Consider the following 23,958-nt stretch of genomic DNA (forward strand, 5'->3'; position numbering starts at 1 on the left):
AGGGACTGGTGGTGGGTAGAGCTGGCTGTTGCTCTGGTGGGCAGAGCTCAGTAAAACTTTAATCCGCTTGTCTGCTGATGGGTGGTCCTGCCTTCCCTCCCTGTTGCTTGTTTGGCCTGAGGCGACCCAACACTGGAGCCTACCCGGGCTCTTTGGTGGGGCTAATGGCAGACTCTGGGAAGGCGCACGCCAAGGGGTACTTCCCAGAACTTCTGCTGCCAGTGTCCTTGTCCCTTGGTGAGCCACTGCTGCCCCCCGCCTCCGCAGGAGACCCTCCAACACTAGCAGGTAGGTCTGGTTCAGTCTCCTATGGGGTCACTGCTCCTTCCCCTGGGTCCCTATGCACACACTACTTTGTGTGTGCCCTCCAAGAGTGGAGTGTCTGTTCCCCCTAGTCCTGCCGATGTCCTGCAATCAAATCCCATTAGCCTTCAAAGTCTGATTCTCTAGGAATTCCTCCTCCCGTTGCCAGACCCCCGGGTTGGGAAGCCTGACGTGTGGCTTAGAACCTTCAGTCCAGTGAGTGGACTTCTGTAGTATAAGTGTTCTTAAGTTTGTGAGTCACCCACCCAGCAGTTATGGGATTTGATTTTATTGTGATAGCGCCCCTCCTACCATCTCATTGCAGCTTCTCCTTTGTCTTTGGATGTGGGGTATCTTTTTTGGTGAGTTCCAGTGTCTTCCTGTGGGGTATCTTTTTTGGTGGGTTCCAGTGTCTTCCTGTTGATGATTGTTCATCAGTTAGTTGTGATTCCAGTGTTCTCGAAAGAGATAGTAGTAAAATGTTGAGTAGAAGTGATGAGCAGACATTCTTTTCCTATTCCCAATCTTAGCAGAAAGCCATCTTTCACCATTAAGTATGAAGTTAGCTGTAATTGGGTTTTTGTTGTTGTTGTTTGTATTATAGATATCCTTATCATACAGAAGGTATTTCTTTTGATTCCTAGTTTGCTAAGAATATTTGTTTTTAAAATAAATGGTTGCTGAATTTTGTCAATACTTTTTCTGCATCTGTTGGGGTGATCACATGGTTTATCTCCTTTATTCTGTTGGATTATACTGATTGATTTTTTTTATGTGACATTACTTTGATAAACTGCAGTTAGTCATGATGTATTGTGTGGATTCAATTTGACTATATTTTGTTGAAGATTTTTCCCCTTAAGTTCATGATGGATATTGATATATGATTTTCTTTTAATGCTTTTATAAGGTTATAATATAGGAGTTATGGAAACTGTATAAAACAAGTGAGAAGTGTTCTTTTTCCCTCTACTTTTTGAATGATTTTGGTGTGTAAGATCGATATATTTTGTTCCTGAAAGTGTTTGGTAGAGTTTATCAAGCTATTAGATGAAGCTATTAGAGCCTGGAGTTTTCATTGTGGACTTATTTTTTTTTTTAAACAAATGCAACTTTTTTGATATACAAATATCTCTATCTTCCAGCTATCTACTCTATCTATCTATCTATCTGTCTCCCTTTAGGCAGAATAGCCTTCTCCCTAACTCCTTGCAGATATGTCTGCCTAATCCCTGCAACATATAAGTAAATTATGTTACACAACACAAGGGCCTTTGCAGATGTAATTAATGTTATGGACTTTAAAATAAGGAGATTAACCTGGATTTTCAGGTGAGTCCAGTATAATGACATCAGTCATTATATTGCTGGAGTCAGAGAGATATGGCAGAAGGGGAAGTCAAAGATTTGAAGCATGAGGATTGTTGGTTTAAAGATGAAGAAGGCTATATGTCAAGGAAATAGGGACCTCAGTTCTATAACCACAGGCAACTGAATTCTGCCAACAACCTGAAAAAGTTTGGAAGTAGAATCTTCCCCAGAACCTTCAGGTAGGAACCCAGCCCAGCTGGCACATTGATTTTGGCCTTGTAATGCCTTAGCAATATGAGCAGAGGACCTAGCTGAGTTACACTGTGTCTAGATTTCTGACTCGGTAAATAATAACTGGGTGTTGTTTTAAACATCCATTATGGCAGCAGTAGAAAATTAATTATGCATATATAAAATTTCCTATTTCATCTTGGGTCAGTTTTGGTAACTTATGTTTTTCACCAAATTTTTCAAATTTATTGACATAAAATTGTTCAAAATATTTTTATTACCTTTTAATTTCTTTAGGATCTATAATGATATCCCCTCATTCATTCCTATTACTGATAATATGAATCCTCTCTCTCTCTCTCATCCTCCCTCCCTCCCTCTCACCAGTCTTACTAGATATTTATCCAAATTATTAATGTCTTCAAATAACCAACTTTTGCCTTTGTTAGCTTTTTTGTTGTTTATTTTGTACTGTATTGACTTGGGCTTTTAGAATACAAGTGTGTTCCTTGTATAATACTTTAGTAGAATCTTTTTGTTTATCAGGCTTAAAGTATTGATTTAGAAATTTAGATCACTGAGTTTAAATGTTTCTTTTTAAAGAATAAACATAGTATTTACAAAGATAAATCTTTACTACTTTAGTAGTTGACTCCCACAAACTTCTGAGTATAGTATTTTCATTATATTTTATTTCAAACTATTTGCTTCTTTCCTTGTGGTGTTTTCCTTAATTAATGGGTTTAGAGGTATGTTGTTTAATTTTCAGATATTTTATTGATACTGATGTCTAATTAAATTCTCTTGCTACCAGAGAGCATATTCTTTAAGATTTCATTCTTTTGAAATTTTTTTAGACTTGTTTTCTGGCTAGTGTCTGGTCTAACTTCATGAACATTTCATGTGCACTGTGAATGCTGCATGTAGCAGTTGTAAGGTATAGTGATCTGTAAACGTCAATTAGATCATGGTTTTGTGTGGTGTTGCTAAGATCATCTATAACCTTAGTGATTTTGGTCTAGTTATTCTATCAATTACTGAGAAAAAAGTTTTAAAATCTCCAACTATGGTAATCAATCTTTCCATTTTTTTAGTTCTTTCAGTTTTGCTTTATATATTTTGAACTCCTTTATTAGGTAAACACACATTTGTAATTGTTGTGTCTTCCTGAAAATTTTTCCTTTTTATTATTATGAAATATCCTTTTTTATTTTTGGCAGTGCTCCTTGTCTTAAAGTCTATTTACTCTATATTATACAGACACTCTTGCTTTCTTAATAGTGTTCTCATGCATATATATATATACACACATACACACGTATATGCCTCTATATATATGTATATATGTATATATACTATATTCCTTAAAGCTTTAACTCTGCAGAAACAATATGCCTTTTCCAACACCAGCATGTTTGAGATTGGTTTGAAACATTATGTCAGTTTTATTGGGGTCATGAAATATTCTTCTGTCCACTAAACAATGAAACCATAAGAGTGAATGTACTAGGTCTTCAGTCGCCTAGTGACTGGTAAAAAGTCAGGGTCAGTAGTTCCCTGATGAACTCTTCAGTAAGCTGATTGGATTGGGTCTAGCATTAGGAATTTAGCTCTAGCAGGACTAAAAGAGTCTCATTTTGTGCCTACTTGGCCTCCTAACTGAGAAAACCCTGGAACCATAGTCACTTTGCTCCTACACTGTCAACTTTTCATGGTCTGGGAACCCAAATCATAATGTAACTTTAAGAGGTGAGGCACTGATCCTCTCATCATGAGTCTACCTGCTTTGAGTTTAATTACTTGTTAGTTGTCCAGAGTGGCTCAGATGCATGCCTGAGTCTCATCAGCTAGAGACTCTTGCTAGTCAACACAGTGCGTGATTCCTGCTAAAATAGACACAGCTTGAAGAGCCTTAAAGAGCTTGAGGAAAGAGCATGTTAAGTACCGATTAGCAAAACATGACTCCCACGTGACACATATATATGGTGTTCGCCGTAAAAGACAGTTCTTCTTTTGAATGTTTGATTCACTGAACACCTGTCTGAGTAGTAGGACTGATGAAAGGGGACAATGGAAACACAGCACACCTGTGCATGTGAACATTCTTTTGTAAGTGTGCTTGGGTGGGCTTGTTCTTTGTAGTAAATAATAGTAGCAGTAGCTTTTGAATGAAAAGTAGGGAAAATTGTAACTAGAAAAGTGGCTCTGTAAGTCATTCCACTTGCACAGTCTGGAAACACAAACATGTAGACTGCTAGCCCCCCGAGCTCCTCAAGAATGGTCCCGATAGTCCCTTTGTCTCATAAATGTGTGGACCATGGGGTGTTTGCCCCTGTACATGACCTACCTCGATGACTGGAATTGGGGAAGAGAAATGTCGAGATTTCGAGGGAATGTATAGCAAATCCCTGGAGGCATTTTTCAAGGACTTAAATATTTAAAATTCATATGAAATATTTTTTAAATGTTTAATGTTCTAAAAATGTTTAATGATGAAATTTTGGGGTAAACACATGTTAATATTAAAATTTAGTTTTTTTCCCCCCACTGGGGATTTTTAGAGTATTTTACTATGTGTTTTTAAGAGAGGTTTTCCTTATACCACATAGTACTGTGTATGTCTACTGTTTAATTTTTTTTTCTTCTCAGGAAGAAATATTCTTCATTTTGTGGTTTCAGTTTAGACACTGGCCTCCTGTAGCTGTTGGGTGCTTTCTTATGGAGTGGAGGGAAGAAAAATGTAATTGTGTGTTATTTTAAAAAATGACTAATGAAGAAAGGCAAGGCCACGCACCACAGAGCTGAGTAGAGCAGAGTTGCGTGTGCTGTGAGAACGGGATTGCTACCTCTCACTAGGCTGTACTTCCTCTGAGTCTGACGGGGAGCTCACAGTGAGTTGTATCACTGGTCCTCAGAAGGTTCTGGCTCCTACCAGGGCAGAGATAATACATTTCTCAGAATCCAGCTTGTCTGTGCAGGCTGGGCATTTTAGGGTATAGACACTCTGTGCCGAGCCAACATTCTGGTGAGATCTGCTGTCCCCATCAGTGGAAGGGGTGACTGGTGAAGACCACAGCTGGTAGAGAGCACTAGGATTCCATTTCCTGTCCCACGGATCCGGGCTTAAATGTCAGATTGCTCAGTCTCCTCGTATGTATGTACGTCCCTGAGGCCTTGACAGCGGACACCTGCCCTGGCTTCCCTGCGGACATTTGTTAATCCAATAAATTCCAAACCTGACTGATCAAAAGAGTCACAAGGGGAGCTTTAACAATTTAGATACCTGACCCCACCTTGAATATTTTAATTTTGCAGAATTCAGGTGGAGTTTCCCAGGTTTGGAAATCTTGAATCTAGTGAAGATTTAGTTTTGTATTCCTGAATAAAAATATATCCAGCTCTAGAGAGCAAATATTTGAGAACACAATGTCTGTTATTTCTTGCTACCAAGAAATGATGAGAAAGCATATGTATATTTTATCCATATTCATGAGAAATGTTTTAAAGGATTCTTTACATTTCGTTGCTAAGAGAGAGGCTCTTTCATTTTTATAAATTGACATCTGCATATAGGAAGTGTGAATGCCAAGAATGTTTGATGACTTTTTTATATTTTAAACTTCATTTTGTTTTAAAGAAGTTGTACGTGGGGAAGATGGTTGCTTGGCTCTACAGGGTCAGAGAGGGATGTGGGACTTGGATTTTCAACTAGTCCTCCTGTTTGCATGCCCTAGAAACACCTTGCGTGACCAACATCTCAGCTTGTTTGTTTTAACACTGAGAGTTCTGCTGCGTACCACGAAACCCCACAGTCCTTGGCAAACGAGGAGAGTTGGTCAGTCTAGCCACACCCCATGATCAAGACACTTGGTGTCTCCAATCCCAAGGCCATCCCAGGTTCTGCAGGGTAAGGGCTTTTGTGGACTTCCCTAGCAGGCCTAGGATTCCCCTTTCCCCAGTCATGCACTTCCAAATCCCAAACTTTTGTTGACCTTTCTTTTCTACTTTTCTTTGTCTATCTGGAATTTTACTTTTGTGAATACCCTTTGCCATTATTTTAGAGAGGTATTAGCAAATGCTGGAAATAACCATCATGTATGCAAGATACTATTTATTTATTTATTTATTTATTGTGGGCTTAAAAAATATTTTATTTCTATTGAGATAGAATTGAAATATAACATTGTGTTGGCTTAAGGTGTACAACACTTTGATTTGATACATTTATACATTACAATATGGTCACCACCGTTGTGTTAGCTAACACCTCTATTTTGTCACATAATTATCATTTCTTTTACATGGTGGGAACAATTAAGTTCCAGTCTCTTAAAGACTTTGAAGTTCATAATTCAGTATTGTTGTCTATAATGATATGGTGGAATTTGATGATTTATCAAATTCCACATCAGAAATTAGGTTAAACTTTACCTAAGACCTACTCTAAGGCCCTATAAGAAGAGAGCTTCCCCATAATTATTAGGAGTTAGTTCCTGGAGCTCCCTTTCTTTTATTTTTCAAATTTATTTTATTGAACTATAATAGATTTACAATATTTTGTTAATTTCTGCTGTACAGCAAAGTGATTCAATTATACATATATATATTCTTTTTCATATTCTTTTCCATTTTGGTTTTTATCATAGGATATTGAATATAGTTCCCTGTGCTACAGAGTAGGACCTTGTTATTTATCCATTCTATATATAATAGTTTGCATCTGCTAATCCCAAACTTCCAATCCATCCGTACCCCACTCTCCCTCCCCCTTGGCAACCACAAGTCTGTTTTCTGTCTGTGAGTCTGTTTCTGTTTCGTAGATAAGTTTATTTGTGTCATATTTTAGATTCCACACGTAAGTCATATCATATGGTATTTGTCTTTCTCTTTCTGACTTACTTCACCTAGTAGGATAATCTCTAGGTCCATCCATGTTGCTGCAAATGCCATTATTTCATTCTTTTTTATGGCTGAGTAGTATTCCATTGTATATATGTACCACATCTTCTTTATCCGTTCATCTGTTGATGGACATTTAGGTTGTTTCCACGTCTTGGCTATTGTGAATAGTGCTGCTATGAACATAGGGGTGCATGCATCTTTTTAAATTATACTTTTGTCTGGATGCATGCCCAGGAGTGGGATTGCTGGATCACATGGCAACTCTATTTTTAGTTTTTTGAGGAACCTCCATACTCTTTTGCATAGTGGCTGCATCAATTTACATTCCCACCAACAATGTAGGAGGTTTCCCTTTTCTCCACACCCTCTCTAGCATTTATTTGTAGACTTTTTAATGGTGGCCATTCTGACTGGTGTGAGGTGGTGGTACCTCATTGTATTTTTGATTTGCATTTCTCTAATAATTAGTGATGTTGAGCATCTTTTCATGTGCCTGTCGGCCATCTGTATGCTGGACACCCTTATTAGTCCACTCCCAGTTTCCATAAAAGTCCACCCACACCCAAGGGTTTCATGAGTTAGTAACTCTCCAAATGTGACTGAGTGGCAGGCAGTGTCATATGACAGGTCACATCACAGGGTGTATGGCCACTGGCCACATTTCCCTCCCCACAGCCTCTCCAGACCACAGAAGACTTCTATCTTGCCACAGGTACTAAGGGTCTCAGCTTCTGTCCCAAGACGTGTTTTGATGAATGCTCTTTGTTCCATGCCACAATATTTGAAATGAGAGAGTAAATGTAATGTGTTTATTTTGGTAATTATGAAACTCTACAGAGTGGGAGTGTTGGGTATCAAAGCCTCTTGTCCTCTAAAGTTAGGAAATGAGAGGGAACATGTCCTGTAAAATCAACCATTTCCATTTCAGAGAGTAGCAACAGTGGGAGTTGGGAGAAAGTGAGTGGCTTGTGTATCATTTCAGTATAACAAGAGGAATAACAAAGACGATGATGGATGCTCTATTCAAGGACTTTACACATGCCAGCAATTTTACTTTGAAGATCCCACTATTATTCCTATTATTTCTATTTTCTATTTCTCCAATAGATGAGGAGATTGCAGCTGAGAATATTTAAAACAAAACAAAAACATTGCCCAAGTTTGCACAGGTAACAGACCTAGGATTCCTTCTCAGGCAGCCTGACCCAAGAGAGTGTGCTCTTTACCTACACCCACATTACACCAAGAATGTGGAATGCTCTTTTCCACAGATGTGTCTGCTGCACATACTTTCAGAACTGGTAGAAAAGAAGTGGAATGGTGTTTCCCTGGCTCTCTTCCCGCTGTGATTATAAAGCCTGGGTTACCAGCAGCTAGGTGATCACCAGCACCCCAGGACTGCACTAATGACCTTCTGGTTTCAGCATCCATGAAGATGTACAGGAGCTACTGGGCAGGGCTCTGCTTCAGGGCAGCTGTCAGGGCTGCATCACTGGAGTCTGGAGAGCTCTCCCAGCCACGGTGGTTCCCTTCACAGCAGACCTCGCTCGCACTCTTGTCTGTGTGATCTGGGTGGCCCCTTCACCTGCTGCTGCACAGCCCTCTACAGGCTCTCCCTTCCGGGAACCCTCAGTAAGCACACTAGGAGTTGGGGTGAAATGTAGCGTGGGCTGAGAACACTGGTCTGTGATACTAATAGGAACCAGTTTTATATGGCTTGGTAAAATTCATTTCCTTTTTTCTTGACACTGTAGTAACAAACATCTATAGACATCAAAGGAGTTGCAAAAACCATTATAATGAACTCTAAAATATATCAAATTTAGAGCATACCTCTCTTCAACAGAGGAATGGATTTTTTTCTAGAAGCAAAGAAAAGAAGGACCCTTACCTCTTTCAATATTCTCTGTGATTGAAGGCTGTGACTTGTTAGTTTGATGAAGGGAAGAGTGAACTAGCTGAGCTGCATGCCTGTAATTCTTTCTTTTAAAATTTTATTGGAGTATAGTTGATTTACAATGTTGTGTTAGTTTTAGGTGTACAGCATGGTGGTTCAGTTATACATATACCTATATTCATTGTTTTTCAGGTTCTTTTCCCATATAGCTTATTACAGAATACTGAGTAGAGTTCCCTCTGCTATACAGTAGGTCCTAACCCATTTGGTCCAGGTCATGAAGGCACAGTCAGTACACAGACAGAGGAATCAGGATAACAACCTACTGAAAAACAAGGACCCCCTTCTACTTTAGCTTCCTCTCAAATACTCTTAATTTCATCCTTAAAATGGGGATAAAGTCTTCAAGTTTTCTGTCCAGTACAGAGGGAGCTTGTAAGTGGTCACTCCCATTCTCACACAAGAAAAAAGCTGAACAAACTGAAAATTAACAACTCTTCTTAGATCATCAGAGAAGTGGGGTCATGGGAAAGACTGCTGCCTGCAAATTGGAGAGACAAATAGGCAGACACAGAGAATCACAATTTACTGGAATAGAACCTTCACTGGGATCAGTACTAGGGTAGGAAAACCTAAAAGTAATTGATGAAGAAAATGTAGACTGTAATTGATGAATTGCTGGAGGCTCAGTGTGGACAAGTCTAAGACATAAAACTCCAGGGGGCCTCACACTTTTGTGAATTTTACCTTCAGGAGGTCTATTAAGTTCTCATAGTGAAGGTTGGAGAAAAATCCGCTCATGCTTCTGGCAGGGGGTTGGGGAATGTAGCCATTCTGAAATACACTCAGCATTCTGTTCCTCTAACAGGGGGGTGCTAAGAGTTAGATTCTGATATCTGGGGACAGTGAAAGGGTGAGGTGCGACAATATGTGTAAAGCAGAGTACAGTGTCTGTAAGAGCTGTTGTTGCAGTTATTGTACCACTTTCCTGTGCATCAGCTGAGCGTTATCCACACATACTAAAGAAGCTATGCATGAAACAGAGGTCCAGATGCAGACTGCAAGGAGTTCTGTGAAACTGAGCTTGAGGGATACCCTTAAAACATAGAGCAACTTGCATCTTGGAAGCGTTACCATAATTTGGCATACCGTCATATACATTCTCCAGGAGTCCCACGAAATATAGTAGTAAGTCAATCCCTGCTAACATAAAAGGAGACAAAGACGATTTCCAAACGCTGCCCTACTTTCCAGGCCCTTTACTGCAGATGCCAGGGTTAGAGTTTAAGTCTTCTAGTGCCTTGGCTGCTTCCGATTCCCTGGACTGCATCCTTTCAGCTCGATGGTGATGTGTCCGCAGTGATACAAGTAGTGTTTATTGCTTCTCAGCTGGCTCTTGCCAGAGCAAACAGTAGCGGACACATGGAGAAACTGCTGGCCAGAGACTGCAAAGAGCATCCCAACTCCAGTCCATCCTGAGAAACAAACAGGGAGACAGGCAACCAAGCGCAGATGAGACCTTCACCACGAGAAACCACCGGGGGCCAGATGACAGGTGTTTGGAAATCCTATCTTTTAATATTTTCCTTCTTGGTTTTAAAATTTAGTCTTTACTTTGGAGCTCTCAGGAATAACTCCTCTTATTACCTTTTTCTTTTCTTTCCCCCTAGGTAACAACAATTGAGATTTGAAACTACTTTACGTATTTCCACACTTCCCATACATATGTCCCATCCTTACTTTCACTCTTCCAATTTCAAAGAATTGCATTTCATTTTCTGGATAATTTAGCCTCATTCTTCCTCCCACTGACCCTCAGGATGTTATCAGTAGTAGTAGATGGAACATAGTACATTTAAAATGACTTTTTGTTTTTCTCATCAGATGCATAGATGGCTTAGTATAGTTTAGATTCTTAAGCACCCAAGGGAATCCCTGCAAATAATTTGCTTTTCTCATTTGGAAAAGCTAATGTCAAAAATTCTGAAGAAGGCTATGGTTACGTGTGTTAGTCAAAGGTAATCTGCTTGGTCCCTGGTCAGTAGGACTTCTGGGGAGACTAGAATTGAAATTAAAAATGACACATCAATTAAATCTATGATCCGTTCACCTGCTACTAAACCAAGGCACACCTAGAGGGATAACACAGTGGCTTTGCAAGGCACCAACTCCCAGAGGTTAAGGATTTGCTTCAAACTTGCTGAGTTCCTTAATGACATATTGTAGAGTTCATCCATAGATTTTTGTATTCAGCAAGGTAGAAAAAAAATTTCATTGTGATTTGTCTACAAACTGATTAGCATTTTGATTAGCATCTTAAGTGAGGATATGAAATGCATACTGATCAAACTTAGGAATGAGACAAATCTGGAAGGGATAACTAATATTTTTGATGAAAGGACAAAAAGTTTTCAAAACAGAATGGAATTGTAAATCAAAACAAACAAAAGGAAATGTAATAGAGTACATAATAAAGGTTGACACTTCCATTAAAAAAATAAATTGCCAAGGCATAGGATGGGGTTAAGAGAGACCTATGTTTATAACAGTGAATGTGAAAAAAGTGCTGAGCATTTGAGGAGACTTTATTGTGAAGTCAGATGTGATAGGATATGAGAATCTCATTTCACTCTGCAATGACCAGATAAATATCTGGAATATTGTGACCAATTGTGGGAGCCATGCATGGGACTTTGACATCTGCAGAGATGTCAGCTTTAACCTAGAAGACGTGTGGGATTTTTCGGACACGTCCTGGGTGGAGAAAGGGGCTAAAGCAGTTGAGATTATCCAAGCAGGAGGAGAGAAAGCTTATGGAGCTGTGATTGGGAAAGGAATCAACTCTTTTGATTCATAGGCAGAATCTGGAGCACATGGACAGAAGCTACAGGGAAGTAGATTTTAACTCAAATCTAAGGAAGAAATTTATAACAATTGCAGTTGTTCAGCAATGAAATAGGCTGCTTCACAGCCTAGCAAACTTTCTGTCACTCGCTGTGAAGGGCTGGGCTAGAATACCAATGTCATGCCGACATGCTGGCAAGAGGGACACTTGGGGATGAGTAGGAAGGAGGGCTTCGCTGAAGAGTCTTTCCCGTTCTATGATTCTTTTTTTAAAAAATTAATTCAAGATTAATGCAATTTAAAGAGTTTCTTATGTATCTTTTATAAAATCCTATTTGCTCTCTAGGAGGTTCCTTCATGCCCACTCCTGTTTTCATATTTTCCCATGAAAATTTTGGAGACATTCACATGACTTAGTATTTAGAACTGTTAGTAAATTTACATAGTGACTGTCTATATGTTCCTTTGACATTCATATGCTGTCAAATTGTTTCATCCTTTTTTTTTTATTGGAGTATAATTGATTTACAATATTGTGTTAGTTTCAGGTGTACAGCACAGTGAATCAGTTATAAATATACATATATCCACTCTTTTAGACTCTATTCCCACATAAGTCATTACATAGTATTGAGTAGAGTTCCCTGTGCTATACACTAGGTCCTTATTAGTTATCTATTTTATATATAGTAGTGTGTATATGTCAATCCCAATCTCCCAATTTACCCTCGCCCCCAGTAACCATAAGATTGTTTTCTACATCTGTAATTCTATTTCTGTTTTGTAAATAAAAATTGCTTCATTTCTATTCTCAGCAAGATTAGGACAGTCTACTTCTCCATTCCCTAAGCCAGGATTTATTTCATTATTCTAAAGTTTAATGAAACGTATACGTTCTGAATACACATCTTTGGGGCTCTCTGTGAATACTTTTGGGGATATAAATCAGGAAATAATTTAAAGAAGCCACACACCATCTTCAAGAATAGCAGGTTAGCAAACTCTTCTAATTAATCCCTTGGAGGATCTGGATCCACATATCCACCAGTCTCATCCCCCCTCATCCTCAGTGCTCCTACCACCTTCTTTGCTGCTAATACAGCTGGTATAATCTGTCCTTGAAATTGAACATCTTCTATTTCCCATGCTGGAGAAAACTCCAGTGTGGTTTTCTCTATCTAAATCTCTACAATTACCTTTAAAAAGTACATACAGTGATGATGTCTATATTTCCGCAGGTTTTGGAGTTGGTCTAATTTTGGACTAGGACTTGTGATTGATAGCGGCTTTCTTTATCACATTTTCTTTCAAGGCAGCCTAGAAATCCACAGGACTCAGAGTCCCACCTCAGGGTAATGGTAGGCTGTCAGGCTGAGAAAATGAGCAGCTCTAGGAAACTTGTAGAGCCTATTTTCTAACTGTGGCTTAACTGAACGTGCTTAATCCAGAACGTAGTATCTGGGCTGATTCATATAAAAGATGGTAAAAGACCTTCTTAACAAAGTCCATTTGCAGGCCTGGTTGAACTTAGCACCTCCATAAGGGGGGAATCTTAATTGGTGAAAGGCTTATGTCTGTAGGAATAGGAGTGTCAAACGAAACAGTTACCTGGCTTTCTGGGGTGTCAGAAGTCATCAGAGCAAGACATCACTGTTCAAACTGAGAGTCAAGAATTATAATCCTATTTTTGTTCTTGGTGGGCTGCTTGTGTTGGGGGAAGTTTACCTTAGCACGCAGACTCCAGGGCCAGAAAGGAAAATGATGATATCTGCATGTTTTACTGGCCCAGTTTTTCCCACTGGCAGGCAATCATTACAAGTCATATTTACTGAAGACAGCAATGTGGTTACATGGACTTAAAAAGAGAAATGCTTAAACGTATATTTAATAAGAAATGAAATGAAGTCAGAATGTTTATTGCCCTTAAATTTCATAATATATACAGATTTTCTTTTTGCCTTTATTCTTGCTCATATTATTGTGTTCTACTGGCAGTGAGTATTTGTAGAAAGGGAATATGTTATCACCCCCATCTCCCCTTTTCTTTTTCCCTCAGTTGTCTTACACACACACACACACACACACACACACACACACACACACCTGATTTCAGCAACCAATGTGGTCTTAGATGAGACTAGGCACTATATACTGTTTCTAGCATTCCGCTATCTCTGGCGCTTTTCTCTTTGCCGTACCTCCAAGAGAAATATGTAATTATTAATCAGATTTTATAAGAAATGAAAAATGACTGTCTAGCCTAGCACTGAGTAATAGAACTTTCTGCAGTTATGACAATGCCCTGAACCTGTGCTGTCCAGTGTCATAGCCACCAGCCCCATGTGGCTCTTGTGCTCTTGAAATATGGCTAGTGTGAGTGAGGAACTAAATTTTTAATTTTACTTAGTTTAAATATAAACAGGCATATGTGATTAGTGGCTACTGTATTGGGCAGCACAGCAATTGGCAAAGAATTCATAGCATCCAAAAAGGTGATCAGGTAAATGCACTAATCACTGGGACTCACCGTTCTAAATGCTTCTTTTCTATATGGAGCCAAATGGTACTTAGAGTAATGCTGCAGCATTTTTGATAGATGTGACAATGATCATCCAAAAAGATGAGGAAAAATCCATCTAGAGGATTTATAATTAATAATAGAGATTATTCTCTATTCTTTGCTAGGCGCTTTATATATCTGCTGTACAGATATATCATCTATTATTTTCACAAGTGTTTCAAGTTGGATAATAATTTTTTCCATTTCACGGAAGAGAGGAAACTGAGCTACACCGATTTAAAATAAAAAAGCAAAAGTTCCACAACCAGTAAGTGGTGGAGCCGAGGTTTGAACCCAGGTAGGGACCTTCATTAATTAATCTCACAATGAATATTTCCCACTTCAACTTTAGAGCACGTGTACATATCTCCCTAGTTCTCACTGGGAACCGGGGCTGGGGGGCGGGGAGTAGGAGGTATTAAGAACATGCGCCCTCGCACCACACTGCCTGATTTGAAACCCGCCTCTACTACTTACAAAGGATGTGAAATTGAGCAAATTATTTAGTATCTCTGAGTCTCAATTGTCTCCTTTTAATATGTAAATAATAAAGGTACCCACCTATAGGGTGTGGTGAGGGTTAAGTAAGTTAACGGTTCCTGGCACGTTGTTTGAACCGTATGTATTTGTCATTATCATTATTTTTTATTTGAAAGAGATTGGTCATATGTGTTAGGATGTTGACTTAAAGTGATATAAATAGATGAGATAGGCTTTGGGAGTGCTTCCCTAGAGAATAAGAGAGACTCTAATAATATAGATGACTCAGGAAGAAACACCCTGCTGTTCAACCACCTTGGTGTCGCCATCACTGGAATCACAAACTTTCAGAGTCCACATGCCCTGGCCAGCTCCTCATATCTTTGCTTTTCATGTTACATCTCCTTTTGTGTCTTTGATTCGTTCTGAATGCTGAGCAGTGACACACACCAACACAGCTGGAAAGAGCCATAAGATTTGCTTTTCTGTCTTCCAGCAGGGAATTATTGCCATGGATACCAGCATCAGAGGAAGGCTGGGGAACTCTCTCAACTTGTCTCCTGAGTGGTCTGACATCTGTTTCTGGCAAGACCAATAATGAGTGTGCTGCTAGCTTCATAGCAAATGGGAGACTGATCCACACCTCTTTTGTTTCGTTTTACCACAGATGGCCTCTGCCCAAGATGCCAGGTACGGCCAGAAAGACTCCTCTGATCAGAACTTTGACTACATGTTCAAGTTGCTCATCATTGGCAATAGCAGTGTGGGGAAAACATCTTTTCTGTTCCGTTACGCGGATGACTCCTTTACATCTGCATTCGTCAGCACAGTTGGGATTGATTTCAAAGTCAAAACTGTATTCAAAAATGAAAAGAGAATCAAGCTTCAGATTTGGGTAAGTGACTTTGAACTGATGGCATCCTTCAGTCTAGGGCATTGAACATATTAGTGTGTGAGGGAAACGCTTTCTGCCTTGTTCTGTCCCCACGGGGTCTGTAAGCCCCCATTTCCAGGTTCTTTGCCACAGAACATTCTGTTTCAAAGGCAATAGAGTGTTGCCTCTTTAAGGTAGGGAGACTGAATTAGGCCTTATTGTCATGGATGCTTCTTAAGAGTCTTCAGAAGAAAGAAAATCCAAATGTCTGTTTGTTGTGGTAAAGAACACTCAACAGAAAGTCTGGCTCTGTCTTTTATGGTCTGTGTGACCCGGAGCAAGTCTCTGAATCCTTCTCTGCCACTTTTCTAATACACAAAATAGGCAAAGTAAATTTAGCCTTTTTAGGTTGCAGGAAGCAGCCTGCCCTGGTCATTTTAAAGAAGGTAAACAACCAAATATAGAGAAAGCTTAGGTTTAGTCCCTTCATAAAGCCCCAGCTAAAATTTGAAAAGGGTCTATTTAATCTCCACAGACCTTGTGTTTTCAGCTCTAAGAGTTATGTTTACCTACCCAGACAAAACAAAACAAATAGGATATTTATTTTAAATAGGGCTTTTCCCTAAGCAGAAGGTTCTCCAATAAGTTTGGAGACCGTGTGGCTAGCTTTGTGCCTCTCCTCACCCGCTGCAGAAGATCAGAGATTCCTTAACGAAATGGTTGGGATAAATTTAGGAGAATAGCAAGAGAGAAACATAAGAAAAAGTGTGTGTGGGTGCAGGTTCAAGGTAACATAAGAGCTGAAGTAACCAAAAAATTTGGTTATACCAAGAGAGAGTTATGTGGTAAGCATTTTATGTACATCGTGTAATGTATGGGTACAATGGTAGGATGTTTTTACAGTTAGTTTTGGTCCCCTTTCCCTGTTCATTTATACCTCTGCCGCTCAAATTGATTTGAGCTTTAAAAAGGCATTTCCCAGGAGATGAGGTTTCTGCCTCCTTCTGAGACAATTCTGATGTCTGCTACCATTTGGTGCTGGTGCCACGGGTGATCTGTAGGACCGACGATAAGCCTGCCTCCTCAAATATGGAAAGCTGAAAGAAAGACAAATCTCAGAGTAAAGCATTTAAACTTTTTTTTAAAAATAAAAGAGCCCTTAAGATATCATTATAAATATTCCAGATGTCCTTTCTTATCTTAAAGCTCTTAGGAGTAAAATTTAAAGATGCAGGTATATACACAGGTAGGTATCTTACAAGAGATTGTTACTATTTTACTTATTCTAATTCTGGAGTCTTCGAAGTCTAATTAGAACTCAGAAAAGAACTTGGAAAAATAGGCCCAGTCCCCATCGCTGCTCTACTGGTCCCCAAAGACATTTTTGTTGGGAAGGGGGTCCCTCTTTAGATACTTTAGAAACACGCAGCCCTGTTTATAGAGACAGAAAGAGCTGTGTTTATTGCTTCACATTCTCTTTCTTTTGAGCCTTAAGCAACCAATTGTCATGTGAAGATAACTTTCATATCCAGGCTTAAGAAAGGTCCCTTAACTCTCAGGGGCTTTGTTGAATTGAAAATTAAATTAATTTGGTAACTACACATCTCTTACCTCTGCGACCATGTTCTTTCTGTTAATTTCAAAGAAGTGTCACTCCTCTGGCTGACAGCTCCTGCCATATATCTTAGGGATGTTTAAAGGTGGTTGTTGTGATTGTTTAGGTAAAACATCAACATGGTGTATAAATTCAATCCTATGATCTCTAGCAATTTCTCAATTTAGGTTTTTGACAGAAATGCTTTGTAGAGGTATAAAATCATCTGTCCTTAATGTAAAACAGATAAAGTTCAAATAATATACTTTTTTTGATAATTATATTGTCATACTTACAAAAATATTTTTTTCAAAACCCTCAGTGCTAGTACCAGGCCACAGCTCATTCCTGTACCTTTCTTGGACACTGAAGTTCAGTTACTTCTGTCCAGGTCTTACTTCTGCATGAAAGTTGCTCTTCTCTGAGCCAAGCAAATCCCAACTCAGCTCTCTGGGCTGCTTCTCCTCTAATACCTCCTCATGCTTCTCAATTTCCATAACTTCACTCAAAATCCTGTGACATATAAATCTGTCTCTAATCGTCCATAATCCACCATTTTCCCCAAACCTCCAACTCTCTTCACAGCTCCGTCCAGCCTGGGACCTCCTTCCAGGGTTTTCATTCTCCCATTCTGTGGACACCCACACTCCCTTCAGGGGTCAGCCACTCAGGAAGCCTTCACCCAGCCCCTCCTCAGTCACAACGGTAGTCTGATGGCCACTGTTTTCTTGGCAATCAAAACAATCTTATTTCTTCCTCTTAGGGATATTGGGAGCTCTTAATGTACCTGTGATTCTAGGGGTATGAAAATGGATTTTACACTACCATATACCAACTGGTCTACTAGATTGTGAACCATTCAAAAGCAGTACTCTGCAAAGATTTTGTGCTCATTGAACTTGTAGTATAGTTGGAGAAAGAAATGAATACTCATGGAGTAACTATATATGTATGTCTATGAGCAAATATCAAATTGTGTAAATATTATATGTAGCTAACATTTATTGAACATAGAACTATGCCAAGCATCATGTATACCTTATTTCTAATTTCCACAACAACCCAGCTTTGTATTTATTATTATTCCTATTTATCCGAGAAACCTGAAGGTCGGACAAATTAAATAGATCGTCCAGGGTCATATGTGGCAAGAGGCTGGTTCCAGGCTAGGTCTATCAGATTCTAATGCTTTGGCTTGTTCCCCTTCACCATGCTGCCCCAATTAAGAAGTCTTCTTGAATGTGGTGGTGCTTTTGTGAAGATGGTGATCTTAGGCAATGTATCCTGGGATGCTGAAGAAGATGTTTTTAAAAGAGTCTGACCATCCCGATGAATTGAGTCATGCAGGGGGAGACAGGATAAGGAGCAACAGGGTGATTTGCCTAAGTCTAGACATTCCTACAATAATTCTAGGGGTTCTTGCTTTATGCCATAATGTAAGTATACTAGAAAATATTTAGTTGTTTACAGCTTTTATTGTTTATGACTTAAACAAATTATTTATTTGGGACTGTATCTGGCACTGATGGTTTGCCGTCTTGTATTTAAATAACCGAACGTGAACTGTTTTTTCCAGCTTATAGTATCTTTATGCACTTATATTAATGTGTAACGAATTCCTTAAGGTATCCATAGCTATCTTAGCCTATACTATGATCTGTTTCTACTTGCAACACTTCTGACACCAAATGCCGGGGTTTTCCAGACCAAGCAATTCTTCATTGCTATGCAGACACCAACTGGGTGTCCTGTAATTTAACACAGTGTTGACACTAACTACCCAGAGTTCGCACAGATCCCACAGGTAAAGGGCTCAGTTCCGTAAGCCTATCCCTCCCCTCCCCACCCCGCTTCAGATACCAATCACAAATCTGGGTGCCCTGCGCTTTTGACCTACAGGCTATAAGCTCGCAGGTCCCACAGTCCCACCCCTCAGGGTTGATAAGTTGCTAGAAGAGCTCACAGAATTCAGGAAGAGTTTACTTACTATTACCGGTTTATTATAAGGGATAAAGCTCAGGAACAACCAGAGAGAAGGGACGGGTAGGGCAAATTTTTGTGGGGATGGCTGGGAGCAGCTTCCCTGCAGTCTCTGCGGTGTCACCCTCCCAGCACCGTGATATATTCACCAACCCCAAAGCTCTCCAAACCTCATGCTTTCGGACGTTTATGGAGCTCCCGTTACATAGGCATGATTGATGAAATCCTCAGCCATTGGGGATTAACTCAGCCTTCAGCCCCTCTCCCCTCCCAGAGGTCGGGGGTGGGGCTGAAAGTTACAACCTTTTGATCACATGGTTTGTTCTTCTAACAATCAGCCCCTATTCTTTTTTTTTTTTAATTTTATTTTATATTGGAGTATAGTTGATTTACGATGTTGTAATCAGCCCCCATTTTGAAGCTCTCTAGGGGCTAACCAAGAGTCACCTCATTAGCATGAACTCTGGTATGGCTGAAAGGGGCTTATTATGAATAACAAAAGATGATCCTTTTTCCCCCATCTCTTAGGAAATTCCAAGGGTTGTAGAAGCTCTTTGTCAGGAACCAGGAGGAAGACCAAATATGTATTCCTTGGTCTATCACACTATTATATATTTCAAAGGAAGAGAAGCAAAATTGTTTCATAGTAATGAAAACTGTCATGAATTAGTCCAATGCATTTTTACCTTTACCAAGACAGGCTACAGATATTAACATGATTCTGATGACTCTATTTTAAACTGCCCGTAAACAGAACTGTTTCCAGGGTAAGAAATGAAGATATATAGTGGGCTAAGTGATTTGACCTTACCTTACAGTTAGTGCCAGAGCAGAGTCTAAAATCCAGCTCTCCTGCTAGCTAAGCCAGTCCAGTTGCTACTACACCAAGTTCACTCTCAAGGTAAGTGCTGTGTTATGACAATTGGGATAAATCTCATACCTGGTTGCCAGTGTTGCCATCAGGCATAGGAACATCAAACTCGAAGCCAGATTTCAAGTAGTATTTCTAAAATGTCATGAAGAGAGAACCTGGGTGGGAAGACTGCCCAGTTTTTCCACTTGATGGGTTGCTTTTTGCATGTGTTGTGGGGGAAGTTTCCGAGACCACAAACTGGATTACCGGATTTTTAACAGTCCACATTTAAAGAAAGCTTTTAACGGCTACTACAAACATTGACATTTCTTTCTGGCTGTGTTACGCCTCCTCTCTGTGGAAGTTCACTACTGCCTTGGAATAAACTTGTCTAGAGAAATAACATCGTTCATTTGTACTTAGTTACAAACCTTATTTTCCTTTAGTATATTTACGAATCCCTTTGTCCTTCACTACATTAACATTTCTTATTGCACTTTTATTTTGTCATCATTTTTATGATTCTCAAGTCAAAAATTTTCAAAAATTTTGAGGTTTCAAGTATTAGAGGTGGTTCCTTCATTTTCTGTTTCTAATGCTGTTAAGAATATATTGGAGAAAAATCTAGCATGGGTTTTTCACTTAGAGAAAAATATTTCACAGCTGGAGTCTATAATATTTTGCTTCTAATTTAAAAGTAGTTTAGCTTTGGGAAAGGCTATGTAGAGTAGATTTCCTCCCAATAAGAAGATTGAAAAATATAGCATCCATTACTAAGAATATCTTAGTATTGTATTTATTTTCTGTGTCTAGATTACTACTATATGAACTATGAGGCCTATAGCAATCTGTAAAGTAAAGAGTGCGGGTAATTCTTTTTTTTTTTTTTTTTTTTTTTTTTGGCTGTGTTGGGTCTTCGTTTCTGTGCGAGGGCTTTCTCTAGTTGTGGCAAGCGGGGACCACTCTTCATCGCGGTGCGCGGGCCTCTCACTATCGCGGCCTCTCTTGTTGCGGAGCACAGGCTCCAGACGCGCAGGCTCAGTAATTGTGGCTCACGGGCCTAGTTGCTCCGCGGCATGTGGGATCCTCCCAGACCAGGGCTCGAACCCGTGTCCCCTGCATTGGCAGGCAGGTTCTCAACCACTGCGCCACCAGGGAAGCCCAAGAGTGCGGGTAATTCTTGAAACTAGACTGTGTAGAGAGCCAGGTTTGACAGTGTGGTTCCCCTGAATAAAAGGCAACTTCTTTTGTGTAAAGAAAGCACGTGGACAGAGTGAAGTAAGTCAGAAAGAGAAAAACAAATACCGTATGCTAACACATATATATGGAATCTAAAAAAAAAAAAAAAAGGTCATGAAGAACCTAGGGACAGGACGGGAATGAAGACGCAGACGTAGAGAATGGACTTGAGGATACGGGGTGGGGGAAGGGTAAGCTGGGAAGAAGTGAGAGAGTGGCATGGACATATATACACTACCAAATGTAAAATAGATAGCTAGTGGGAAGCAGCTGCATAGCACAGGGAGATCAGCTCGGTGCTTTGTGACCACCTAGAGGGGCGGGATAGGGAGGGTGGGAGGGAGATGCAAGATGGAGAGGATATGGGGATATATGTGTATGTATAGCTGATTCACTTTGTTATAAAGCAGAAACTAACACACCATTGTAAAGCAATTATACTCCAATAAAGATGTTAAAAAAAAAAAAAAAAGAAAGAAAGCACATGGGTCTCCTTTTTCAGTTGGATCTACATTGTTCAAGTCCAAATATCAAGGTTGACTATAGCTAATGAAAGACTTAGCTTGAAAACTTTGTAGCTTAATTAGAGGATGTAGGTTTAAAGTGAGCAGAGGGCAGGTAGGCAGAGGAGATCACTGTTTCCTTAAGAATTAGAACTAGCATTTTATCATTTTTGCATTCTCTTTTTCCCACCCTCACCCTTCACCACTCCTTGTCTTTTCTCTCCCTCCTTCCCTCCTTCATTTCTGAGCCCTGGCCAGCCTGAGTTAATAAGAAACGTCCTCAGTGTGTTCAGAGGTCAGGGCTGCCGCATACAGATGCACATGTTGTGCACTGGACAAAGACACCAACCAGGGGTCAAGTGTGGCTGTTCTCCAGCCAGAGCGCCACATGCTAAGCTGTGCTCAGTTCCAGGAAGGGGTGCCTTTTGTTTTTCACAAAGGTGTCATCTGCTGTCAAGCATGTGCTTCTGGTCCACACGCAACCAAAGGGAATTCTGATTCCCATGCAGCAACCATATACGTAGGCGGTAGCTATATCACAATCTTATGCAGGAGATGGATGAGTAAACTGAGAGAATACAAGCCCTGCTTCCCCAGCCCAGTCTTGGAGGAAGACGGTATTTTAAAATATAGGTTTTATTGTTATTTAGGTGTGGCGAGGCCCACAGGTCAGGAGACCACTGCCATTGAAATAGTAGTTTGTTATGCTCACAGATTTTAAGAGAAGGACACATGGGCTCGGGGAGGTGGGGGGGGGGCACTTGGAGTGAGGGGAATCCCCTGGGTGGGTCAGGAGGCAGAAGGAGGGGCGGGAGGAATGTGACAAGAGCCTCTATTGTGGTTTCTGTATAAGGCACGGACCAGGCAGGGTAAGCAGGCTTAGGACTGGCTAGTTTGAATACCTGCAGCAGGCCCTGGGGCATAGAGACTGCCCTAAGTTGTCAGGTGCCTGGGGTGATTAGGGCAGGTGGATAGTGGTTCATTGTGTGAGAGCCCAAGATGGAACAAGCCCTATGAGCTCTGCATTGGTGGTTTGCACTTGACAAGTGAGCTTCAGTGAGTTGTTTAGTGTCTTTAAGAATTGACTAACTCTGGATAGGGCAGTCCCTCCAGGATCCATAAGGCCCCAGCTGTCAAAGCATCTGAATACAGAAAGTAAAAGACATGCTTAATACAAAAGGCAGGTTCTTGGAGTCCCAGGGGTGGCTTCTGTCATTGATTCCACTCTGACAAATGCTTATGATTTCAACCATTCTCACCACAGACTCAGTGCATTTCTGGGTCTCAGTATTTAGAGACCTCAAACATTGGGGTCAGGAAAAGATCTTTCAGATTTTCTAGCCCAAGGCTTCCTTTGATGATACAACTGATAATAGCATCACTTAATGAACCCAGTGTTGACCCATAAAATAAGCATTTTATGTTTATATGCATTTTTAGAAGTTATTTTTTGCCAAACCCCATGAAGGAAGGTGGTATTATTAGCCCCATTTTATAGATGAGGAAACAGAGAATCAGAAAGATAAAGGGATTTGCCCAAGGTCCTAGCTAGGATATGTCAGAAGCAGGATTCGAACCAGGGGATTAAAATCAAAGCCGATGTACTTGACCACACTTATAAATGAGGTACAAGGAGGCCAGGTGATCTGTCGGAGATCTTCAGGGGATGCAATCTGTAAACCTACATATATTTTTTATTAATAATTTTTATTTTATATTGGAGTATAGTTGATTTACAATGTTGTGTTAGCTTCAGGTATACAGCAAAGTGGTTCAGTTATACATATACATATATCTATTCTTTTTTAGATTCTTTTCCCATTTAGGTTATTACAGAATATTGAGTAGAGTTCCTTGTGCTCTACAATAGGTCCTTGTTGAGAAGCAGAAGCTTGAGTCTGGCGCCTTAGACCACTCGGCCATCCTGACACGTTTAGGTCCTTGTTGATTATTTTATATATAGTAGTGCGTGTATGTTAATCCAAAACTCCTAATTTATTCCTCCCCTTCCCCACACCTTACCCCTTAGGTAACCTTAAGTTTGTTTTCTAAGTCTGTGAGTCTGTTTCCATTTTGTAAATAAGTTCATTTGTATCATTTTTTTTTTAGATTTCGCATATAAGTGATATCATAGGATACTGGTCTTTCTCTGTCTGACATTCTTCACTTAGTATGATAAGCTCCAGGTCCATCCATGTTGCTGCAAATGGCATTATTTCATTCCTTTTAATGGCTGAGTAATATTCCATTGTATATATGTACCACATCTTCTTTATCCATTCATTCATCGATGGACATTTAGGTTGATTCCATGCCTTGGCTATGGTAATTAGTGCTGCAATGAACATTGGGATGCATGTATCTTTTTAAATTATGGTTTTCTTCGG

General features: G+C 39.9%; 1 protein-coding gene across 2 annotated transcripts in view; it reads left to right on the forward strand.

The window, feature by feature from the left end:
- The window catches only part of RAB3C (RAB3C, member RAS oncogene family), a 301,062-nt gene that overhangs the window by 11,942 nt on the left and 265,162 nt on the right, over nucleotides 1–23,958 (forward strand). For both annotated transcript variants that reach the window (XM_007176087.2, XM_007176086.3), the window contains exon 2: nucleotides 15,196–15,423. In XM_007176087.2, the coding sequence (XP_007176149.1) occupies nucleotides 15,196–15,423 (228 nt within the window). The remainder of the gene's footprint in view (nucleotides 1–15,195; nucleotides 15,424–23,958) is intronic.

Source organism: Balaenoptera acutorostrata, chromosome 2 (assembly GCF_949987535.1).
Source record: "Balaenoptera acutorostrata chromosome 2, mBalAcu1.1, whole genome shotgun sequence".
Taxonomy (NCBI): Eukaryota; Metazoa; Chordata; class Mammalia; order Artiodactyla; family Balaenopteridae; genus Balaenoptera; species Balaenoptera acutorostrata.